This window comes from Neolamprologus multifasciatus, chromosome 4 (assembly GCF_963576455.1).
Source record: "Neolamprologus multifasciatus chromosome 4, fNeoMul1.2, whole genome shotgun sequence".
In the NCBI taxonomy this organism is placed as follows: Eukaryota; Metazoa; Chordata; class Actinopteri; order Cichliformes; family Cichlidae; genus Neolamprologus; species Neolamprologus multifasciatus.
Genome location: NC_140442.1, coordinates 15533607 through 15544507, shown reverse-complemented (window position 1 = coordinate 15544507; position 10901 = coordinate 15533607). Strand labels below are relative to the sequence as shown.

At 40.6% G+C, this 10901-nt stretch overlaps 2 protein-coding genes and 1 long non-coding RNA gene across 3 annotated transcripts; 1 reads left to right on the top strand and 2 right to left on the bottom strand.

The window, feature by feature from the left end:
* Positions 1–1493: 1493 nt before the first annotated feature.
* Positions 1494–5304, bottom strand: slc25a17l (solute carrier family 25 member 17-like). The gene is made up of 9 exons (XM_085156857.1): positions 4872–5304; positions 4639–4699; positions 4258–4324; positions 3846–4000; positions 3464–3580; positions 3226–3371; positions 2962–3057; positions 2244–2329; positions 1494–2136 (listed from the first exon to the last, which is right to left on the bottom strand). Exons 1-9 carry the CDS (start codon positions 4944–4946, stop codon positions 1989–1991), a joined length of 951 nt encoding a protein of 316 aa, XP_085012983.1. The 5' UTR covers positions 4947–5304; the 3' UTR covers positions 1494–1988.
* Positions 5305–6699: 1395 nt separating this feature from the next.
* Positions 6700–9263, top strand: anks4b (ankyrin repeat and sterile alpha motif domain containing 4B). The gene is made up of 2 exons (XM_085156940.1): positions 6700–6860; positions 7864–9263. Exons 1-2 carry the CDS (start codon positions 6700–6702, stop codon positions 8966–8968), a joined length of 1266 nt encoding a protein of 421 aa, XP_085013066.1. The 3' UTR covers positions 8969–9263.
* Positions 8883–10623, bottom strand: LOC146520110 (uncharacterized). Its single transcript, XR_014873706.1, has 3 exons — positions 10512–10623; positions 9278–9380; positions 8883–8969 (listed from the first exon to the last, which is right to left on the bottom strand). It is a non-coding gene; the product is annotated as an uncharacterized LOC146520110 (long non-coding RNA).
* Between the last annotated feature and the right edge of the window lie 278 nt (positions 10624–10901).

Genomic DNA, 10901 nt, shown 5'->3' with positions numbered 1-10901 from the left:
TTTTCCCTCAATTTATATTAAATTAATTTAATGAGGTTTCCATCTTGCAGGATTTCACAACTGGATAAATTCACAGTTAAAAACTTAAGTGTATGTAAAGAATGGCCCAGTGGTTTAGATTAAGGCAGCAGTAAACTTATCATCACGTGCAATAAAGCTCAAATGTTAAGTCTTAAATTGAAATACACTTTTTCAAATTTATATGAAAATGTAAATGTAAAGACTAGGGATGGGTATCGTTTAGGTTTTATCTGATACCGGTGCCAAACCGGTACTTTTGAAACGGTGCCGGTGCTTAAACGGTGCTCGAACCGGTGCTTAAAGAATGGAGAACACAAAATTGGTCCAAAAACCTCTCATGTTCAGCTGTTTTTTTAGTAAAAAGATAACAATGTTAGCCTTTTCTGCAGCTATAGGGCATATATGGTATCACTCTTGGCTGGAAGCAGTGCTTTAACAATGGAAAAAACAAAAACTTTATCCAAAAACCTCTCATGTTTAACTGTTTCCCACTTTTTATTTGGTCATTTTTGCCTTTTTGGCCACGGTGAAGGGAGTATCTGCCATCAAACAAGAAGACAGCCGCATGTAGCTATGATGGTGTTTGCTAGTTCACCTTACATACATTAATGTAATAACGTGGTTAGCCTACTCAACGTAAATTATACACGAACAACATTAAGCTACTCACGCAGAGAAGAACGGCTGCTGCTGCCATCATCATCCTCATCATTTCTGCTACACTGGCAGGGCTAGGGGCCAGGACTCTACTCTTCAGCTTTTTGGGGGATGTTGCTAACTCTTCGTCCGATAACAGGCACCACACCTGCAGTAGATGCGCTCGGTGTGAGGTCTCGCAGCAAGCTATCAAATACGGCGCATTTTTCGGCTTTTAAAAAAAACGCTATGCGTCGCCAGGTGTTTCATCGGATTTCAGGTGTTACCTCCTTTCCACAGTATCACCTTAAAGCACTTGTTGCAGGCTGCTGAGTTTGCATCTTTTGCTGTGAAGTACAGCAAGACTTTTGACCGCTTCGCCTTGGGCATTTTTAATCTGTAGCTCTGCTCTAAAAGAACGTACGTACCTGGACCCGCCTACTATCCCCGGAAACGTAAAATGATTGGCTAGAATTCAAAGTGTATCACATCTCAGGAAAAAAAAGCACCGAAATAAAGCACCGAAATGTGCGCTGCTTTTCGGTCTGGTTACTACCGTTTATGTCAGAACCGGTGCCATCATGGCACCGGATACCGGTACCCATCCCTAGTAAAGACAAATATCATTCATCTCCTATAGTGAAATATGAAACTACAGCAGACTCATGACAAAAACTCGGACCAGGGGAAAGCAGCTAGTCTAGCCCATTGATTTGAACCAGTAATTTCTTGAAGAGCATGTATATTTCCACGAGAGCTGTATCAGTCTTTCAGTGCAGCCAACATCTCTCAGAAAGAGGCCAAACAGGTGTATTTGTGTTCTTTTGCCTAAACTGTTTTTGTTTTTTTTAAATCATCACCTGACAGAGTTTTGTTTTTTAACAGTAGAAAGTTCAGCTCTTTGAAAGGTGTTCTTTTCAAACAGTTACTCAATACAGGACCTGTTTAACTCACCTCACACTAGAAGATATTATACAGCAAACCAAACTAATAAATGATGTCTGTATGTTTTTCTTTGTCACATAAACTCAGTTAACTTTAGTCCCTGCAGGACCATGCTGAACCAAGAGAAATGCACCAGTGGAGAGGATGTGTATGCACAGATGTTCACAGTTAGAGGTTAACAATAGCAATAATTAAACCCCCCTCTGGTTTTGTTATATAATTTGGGAATGGAATAGGAATGTGGGGCTCCCAAAGCACCATTGCGGGATCATATTATCGTGCCTATGCGACAGAAACAATTCATAATGTTAGTAATAGCATCAGCAGGCTTTAAAACCTACTGAGGATGAGTGTACTGATGCTTTGCTGTGTTCAGGTAGCCGTCTTCAGTGCTTCAGTTTCTTGTTCATCCCCATGATTCTGAAGGTCACTGCAGCGATCTTCTCATACACAACAAACATGAGTGCAGCCGTCAGTACCGTCTGTAGCAGCTTGGCCTCCAGGCCTTTGTACAAACCGAGAGCGCCGTGCTTCCTGCGATAAACATGGGTATACAACTGTGACCACTGCTACATATTCGCACATGTGCTTGTTGTGAGTCGAGTGACTAGATAGTGTAATTTTAGAGATGCTGCACTCACTTGATCCGGTCCATGAGCAGGAACAAAATGTTAGAAAGGCTCCCCATCACACCACCACCCTCGGCGTCACTTTTATACTGGCCAAACTGATGAAAAAGCATAAAACAAGTGATGCATGTGTAGTAAAGATTCAATATCATTTACCAGTCATGCATATTCGCTATGAGTGTTTGATGGTATTAACCATATAAAGATGCTCTGGTTTCTCTAAAATTTTTCTATTAATACACACTCACCGGCCACTTTGTTTAAACCGGTTCATCTGCTGATCAATAGAAATATCTAACCATCCAATCACATTGCAGCAACCCAGCTAATTTATTGATATAGCAAAGTTGCTGCTGAGCATCAGAATGGGAAAGAAATGTGATTTAAGTGAATGTAGCATGGTTTTTGGTAGCAGCCGTTCTTATCTACTGGGACCGGATCAGAATTTTTTTTCCCTAATAAAGTTTCTGAGGAGTGTACACAAAATTAAGTCAAATTTACACAATGTTGTGTCCCAGACTCAGCCAGGAGTTCCACTTTAGTTTTTAGTTTTTGAGGAAACATCATTTTGCCAGTGTAATAGACGGCTTTTGGCACGCATAAAATTACACAGATACAATTTGTAGTTGTTTTTGTCTGTTTACTGTCATTGCAAAAATGTTGAACTTCATCAGCTTAATCTTTGAAAAACAGAATACAGGAATAACATTTTCTGTATTAGAGTATTTACCCTCAGTATGGCCTGAACTGTCTGCAGAGGATACGTGGCAGTGGTAGCGATGGCCTTGGCAATGGCTCCAATGAGAAAAATCTTTGCTGAGGATATCTGTGGTAAAAGACGAAAATTCACAGGTCAGGTGACTGATCGCTAGATTGGTCTAAACAGGGTCCCTCCAGATCACAGCCCTTCAGCTATGGAACGACAGGATGCTGACTGATTAGCTTCAATAATGCAATATTGCATACATCACTGGCTCTCTTTAAGTCTTCTTACCTTTCTCCCTCCTCTTCCTGCCTTCCTCTTCATGGCCTCATAAATCATGAACTGCACAGCAGGGTTGAGTACGAGGACGAGAGAGGGCAAAGTGCCGTTCCACAGAGTTCCCACCCCCTCGTTGGCTATGATCTGTGAGAAAGCATCTGAAAGAGAAGCAGTGAGGTTTGAAAATCACACAGACACAAGACAAGCACGTCAGAAGTTTTGACCTGTTTAACAGATATGAAGCACTCACCAAATATGCCTCTGTAGTGAGTCTGGTGGAGGTCTTCGTTTCTGAACTTCACCCCCTGCATCTTCAGTCGAGTGTTGACCACCCACATGGGAGTGGTCAGGATCACATTCACCACTCCTACATGAACAAGAGATATTCAAGTTTCTTGAATCCACAAACCAGAGGATAATATCACCATCTTTTGCATACAGTCTATGGGATACATGCATGCAAACGTTTCACACACAAATCCAGGATTCATCCATTCAATCCAGACATCTGTCACACAGTCACTCCCTCCACTTTTGAAAAGTTTGCCTTTTGTGCTACAGGCTTCTCTATTAATTGGACACCTTGCATCCATTTAAGTCTTTCAGACAATTTCCATCAGGTCAGTACTTACCTGACACAATTCCAATGAGCAAGTCTTTCCCAGGTCTGGACTGGCCTGGACCAGATGCCATCAGCTTCTTCAGCGAGTTAAACGTGTAGAAGTAGACAAAATTGGAGCAGCAAAGGCTGGAGATAACTGGGAACCAGCCTCTGTACAGTGACAGACTGGGAGAGGTAGTGATGAGGCATTTGAGTACTGTGTTTTCAGTCATGTGGCCAAAACATCATCCTAAACCATGGATTAGATTGCAGCTGCAGCTACCAATTATTTTCATTAACTGTTTATATCTGGGATTACCTTGTTTTGGTTCATAACATTTGGTTAAATTATAAATGTGGTCAAATAAGAGTAAAACGAGGCTTAACTTGTGTAATTTCTAACCAGAAGCCTCAGTGATTTTAAATTCCCAAACTATACGTACAAGCCTTCTTCCTTTGCTATCTCAGCCAGAATGACTGGAGTTGAGTTCGACTTTCTCTTCTCATCCACTGAAAAACAAACACAAATATACCAGAAATCATGTAATGAGTCTCTGGACACACAAAGATCAGGCATGACACACCTTTTTATGTCTTATATAGAGCTGAACATGAGCGTGCTTTGCAATAATAAAATAATACACGTGAAACAACATAAACAGAAATGGATTGTTTATGAGGTAAAATAAAAACTACATTTATCAGTGCGCTACTCTTTGAGATGCAGTTACGGTTGCTCTATAATGACCCCAGCGTTAAACCTCGTTCAACTCTGCAGCTTATCAGGTAACCTCTGTCCAAGATGATAAAGCCCCCCAGCTCACCCTGGAGTCTGCTTTTGGCCGTGTCCAGAGGAAAGAAGACGGTCATAGCTGTCACACTGCCCTAAAAAGACAATGCACTGCAACATTAACATCCATACTGACACCTGAAAACACAACATCTAACACCATTGTTCATCTTAAAGTGGTTTCTTCAACACCATGCTATCCTGCTATTAGAAGGATAATACCCCAACCCCCATAAAAATAAATAAATAAGAAACAAGGCTACTCACCATTGCACCTGCCACAGCATGAACCAGCGTCTCATAGGATAGGAGGCCGACAGCCGAGCCACCGTTGTCGGACATCTCTGCAGGCTCTCCCCGGTCCAACCACACAAGCTAAACACCGGGAAGTAACTGCCGTGAACCCAATGGAAGATGTCCGGGTTTTCCGAACAGTGGTAACGTTTTAAACAATAATTATGCACAACTTCATGTTATAGGAAGCTGAAAAGCGACAAGAAACAGAAACCAAAGAAGAGAGTGGAAAACTGTCAGATTGGGTTCACTCTCTTCTGGTCGGGGGGATGTTCCTCCCAAGATGCCGCTGATTGGACAGTTTCTTCTTCTTTTGTTGACTCTTCTGCCGGTTCTGTTTCTTCTTCTTCTGTTTTTGGTAAACCGTTAACTTTAGCATAGAATTTATTAGCCACCTACTGGACTGGAAGGAGAAGTGGTGCAAAAACATTTTACAGCCCTTATTTGCGGCAGGTCACCACAGCATGTGCGATTTTCCAGATTTTTTCTGACACACCCCCAAACGGACAGACTTAGATATCATAATCATCTAGATATGACAACACAAGATCTAAGAGACTTACACTAATGCTTTTTTAGTACACTTATGTAAAATACACATACTCAAATGCTGGACTGTATCTGGGCTTGTACGCATACACTTCTGTTACTTCACATCAAGAGTTTCTCCAATTCATTTCATGGAGACATTTCTCTTTTTAACGCTAAGCTCTAAGGATGAGCTCCCATGATGAATATAATATCTTGTAAAAAGAAAACTATCCTGCAATATTATTTTGAACCTAAACAAATAGCAAAATTAGAACATGTGACTAATCAGCCGTTTTTTAAAAAGTAAAGAAAACAATTGAATTGCATGTATAAAAAAAATGAACGTGTACCTTGATTAAATATATTCATCTTGCTAAAACAGTTTCCAAACAAAACAATAAATGAATTTATCAAGAAAATAGATTAACACATGATTTAAATAATCACAAGCTGTTTGCAATAATTAATAATAAAAAATACTTTATTTTTCCTGTTTTTTATTACATTTGATACTTTAAGTATAGTGTGTTATTTTTACTTTTGCTGTAATTAATGACCCAATCAAGCATGTCTGCCAAGATTTTAACAATATCTAATTAGATTAGATGGATAAATAGATATATAAATAGAATAGAGCAATAATTTGTTAATAAAAGCTTTAATCATGTATTATACTTAAGACAGTTTTTAGGTATAAACGCTTTAAGTTAAAAAGTTGAATGTTCCAAGTTTTAAGTTGATTCAAGGTAACAGAGGGAGTTGATGTCGCTTTTTACTCGTTTAAATACTTTTCTACAAATTACAGAATAAAAATGTATCATAAAAACATCAGCTTACAAATGTTGATGAAGAATTTAGAGTTCTAACGAGCTAAAACCTGAAAACTAGAAATAACAGATAATGTTCCATTTTCATTTTACCGGTCATTCTAATCCACAACAATATATTATTCTTTCATAAAGATTGCTTTTGCCTTCAAACCTGTGAAGAAACAGTGATTACAGCAGAAACTCCTGCTGTGTGTGAACACGTTTTCTGGGTGAAATCGCAGTAAGGGATTTTTTACAGTGTTGAGGAAATGGGGCAGCTCACAGCAGTGAAGCGAACTTTGCTTTTGTTTTATGGCCCCGAGCTGCTGGTGCGTTGACGCCCAGTCATCGCTTTGTTTGCTTGGGTCTGCAGTCGCTTCTGCTCATCTGACGTTAGCCAGGTGGGGCGCAGAGAAACTTCGATTTTTATTTTTCTCCAAGCTTTTCCCTTCTTACCAGAGATGTCTAGGTACCACAAAGCAGCGATTGATGGATACGTGGAACTCTTGAAGGAGGCCACGGTGAAGGACCTGAACACGCCGGATGAGGATGGCATGACTCCCACCATACTGGCTGCTTTTCATGGACATATCAGTGCTCTTCAGCTCATATGCAGCAGAAAGTAAGCTTTCTATCGCCTGTCCTTCATCTCACATCTTACACTGAGACAAAAACGACCTGAACATATGAGTTGTCGTCAAGTGTTTTCTTCAGGCTGTGTAATTTTTCTGTCATTTCTAAAGAAAACATACAGTTAGACATAAAATCTTTACATTTAAATACATTATATTTTATAAAACCAAATAAGATTAAGATCTACAGCGGAACCAGGAACAGTGCTCACAGAGCAAAGGTTGACCAGCATGAAATAAAGTGTGTTTTATGATTTCTCATACGTACTTTGTTTGTTTTTGGCACTTCATCTGGATTTTTTCCACAGCTATTGTTCACTCCATTTTAATGAGCTAAGACTTTATTTCCCATTAGCTGAGCCAAAAGTTTAACCAGCCCAACCTATCTCACAAAAACAAAAGAGCTGTTCATCCAGGCCGTGCCACCACCGCCACCACTCCACATGTACCGCCGTCCCTCTTTCACTACAACCAAGACCATACAAAATCTGGCACAGTGCTCTTACAGACTTTTGAGATTTAGAGAATGCATAAGATTTATTTAATTTTATTTATATTTCAATGGGCATAAAGCGTGTCTTGTCTACGTGGCCAGGATTATCTAAACCATTTCCTCTTTGGTCATTACGCAGCATGAACTGGGATTTATGACAAGGTGTAGCATTCACACAGCAATCAAAACTTGACAGGGAGGCAGCAGTAAAAGGACTTTAAGTCTTAATAGCTCACCAGTTAACTTCACCCATCTTTAATTTGTCATGTGCTAGATTTGGATGTGGATCTATTCTCTGTTTTAATTTAATTTCCTGGACTGATCCTGGACTGACATTTTTTTAAATGTCATTTTTTTTTTATCAGTTTATTATTTTCCCTAAATTCATGAAAAACTACTATGCATGGAGTTTGGTATAAATCAGGAATACAGAATAGCCAAATAATGAAAATATCAACACTAATGATGAAAAATCTTGTGTGTGTGTTCGTGTTGTACAGAGGAGATCCCAACAGGAGTGACATCTGGGGAAACACACCCCTGCACCATGCAGCAGGTAACGGCCACATGCACATCCTCAGCTTCCTGGTCAACTTCGGCGCCAACCTTTTTGCTCTGGACAATGAATTCCACACGCCAATGGATGTCGCCGCTTCACGCGACCACATGGAGTGTGTGCGCTTCCTCGACGCTGCTGCTGCAAAGCAGACCAACCAAAATCCGAAAAAGGTCGCCAATCTGAAGAAAGAGGCAGAAAAAGAGGCAGAGAAACGTGTGAAACTCTGTGAGAAGGTGAAGAAAAAACACAAGACCAAAATGGATAGAATGCAGCGTGGAAGCAACTCCGGCTCCTTTTCAGATGCAGGAACGGCCTCGTCACTGTCAAATGATGGCACCATCACGGGCGTCAACGAACACTTCTCCAAGCTCATCACTGACAATAAAGTTGGCTCTATTAAAGGCACACTCCTGAAGAAGTTTGGGAAGAAGGACAAAGGCACGCTGCAGAGGTCAGAAGGAAGTGGGAACGTTATCTTCCTCAAACCAGAGAGCGGATCTGAGAACCCAGACTTTGTGGACGTCTTCAACGAGCAGGACGAGAACATGCTAGAAGAAATGGACAGCTTTGGAGATGACGACGACGATGGAGGCCAAGTGAAACAATCCATCTTCAATCGGCCCGGCCTTGGAGGTCTGATGTTCAGGAAGAAGATGGGGCTAGACTCTGACGACATCCCCAGCAGTGCCAATGAAAGCCTTGGTTACCTCGTTCAAAGCGAGCCGTTTGAGGCAGACGAAGACACCTCTGGCTTGATGACGGGTGACAACGCACTGCCGTGGGAACAGGAAGAGCTGGGACTGGATGATGATGAAGATGAGGAAACCTCTCCTTTGGATGTGTTCCTGTCCTCTATCTCCTTGCCAGATTTTACGCCCGCATTCAACAGAGAGCACCTTGACTTGGAGGCACTCATGCTTTGCTCTGATGAAGACCTCAAAGGGATCCGCATCCAGCTCGGACCCAGGAAGAAGATCTTAGAAGCTGTTGCTCGCAGAAGAAAGGCCCTGGAAAATGCAGGCGTCATGAAGGACAGCTCCTTGTGATCTGAAATAAAAACAGTTATTTATCCTCCAAATTTAAAATAAGCCTTTTGTCAGTTCAATTTCTGTATAAAACAAACATGATTCAGCAAACTAGCGAAAAATTCCAACATTTCTACAGATTGAACTTTATTGATCATATTATGACAATATGTTCCGTGTATACCTGTTATATCAAGTTAAAAGTGACATGGCAGCATCAACCAACAATATCAACAATATCTTATACATTTGGTTTTAAAACAAGAGAAGAAAAGAATAATTATGGGAAGAAAAATAAAGAATAATAAATAATAAAGTGTTGGTATTGACCTGCTGGCTGACTTTCTCCACATATGAGGTGATATGGCACACAGATGATTTGCTTGTGCAGCTGGATGCTTTATTGTAATGATGTCGACCTCAGATAACACACCTGTTAAATAAACAAAACGTACATGCACGATAGTCTCTCCAGTTTAATATTTCCCAATGGGTTTTAAAATTTCCCTGACAGGAACAACAGCTGCTACGAACACAACAAAAAAGAGAGGAAAACAAGCACAGGCAGGTTAAAACTGGTGAACTAGTAAACACAACGGAGTGACCTGAATAGAATAGAATAGAATAGAATAGTCCTTTAATTGTCCCACAAGGGGAAATTTGGTTGTAACAGCAACACACACACACACACACACACACACACACACACACACACACACACACACACACACACACACACACACACACAAACAAAAAACAACAACAAAAAAAAAAAACCCAAACAGAACAGTACACACGATTTTTTTTTACATATTTACATCATGGATAATAGTTATAAACAGAGTACTGTACAGTTATTAAAATTAAAGTACAGATAAGTGCCAAACCCAGGTTGTAGTGTGCAAACAGAGCAGGATACTGCAAGATGTTTAAATAATTAAGAATATTTAGAATAATTAGAAAGGTACAGATTGTGTATTGTACCTGTGCATTAAAAAGTAGACATGTAACTTACAATAAGTTAGTATATATAAATTGAGAAAAAGTAATGTGCAAGTTATAAAAGTAGTATTTGTTCGGTTGATTAGTGCAAGTTACACCACTGATGTAAACATCTATGTTTGTTGAGAGCAGTTTTGATTGTACAGTCTGATAGCTGCAGGGAGGAAGGACCTCTGGAAACGCCCCTTCTTGCATCTAAGATGCAGCAGTCTGTCACTGCTGACCAGTGAGTGTATATACAAAGAGCACCGATTAAAGTACATGAAATATTTAGGAGGAGGTGAAAAAAGGGACAACACACACACACACACACACACACACACACACACACACACACACACACACACACACGAAATGACGTGATATTATTCACGAGAGATGATTTTGACATGTTTCACAGATTGTAGGCCAATAAGTCATTTTAGAAAATACCGGAAATCATATTTTTTGGCAAACGATCAGATTTTGCTCTGCAATATCAAAACAAAAAAGTAGGGAAAAATTGTGTGTCACTCTTTGATGAACAAACAAAGCAGGAAGTGCATAAGGTGAACACTCTTACGTTTGCCGGGTGTGTGTGGGCGTGGCTTGCAGCGAGAGGCGTTTAATGTTGCTCAGGACTGCCGGAAGCTGGTTTGGTTGGTATGTGGGAGAGCGAGTAGTCCTCCGCAGCAGTCACGACTATGTGTAACAGGTGAGTTGTTTTGGTCTCTCCGCTGCTGAGTGATTAATCTCACCTGTGTGTGGATCGCATATCTGTTCTTGAGCTGTCTGAGTAGTCTGGCTCGGCACAAAGCCGCTTCTTTTGGCCGCTGCCTCACAGCTAAGCCTCATTAGTGAGACAATCTCGGGTCCTCTCTCCCCGCCTTGCTTTGCTGCCTTCTGCGACTTTCACGCATTTCACTTTCAAATGAGTGCTTTGCGAGGCTGATTTGCGTTGCCAGCTATGTCT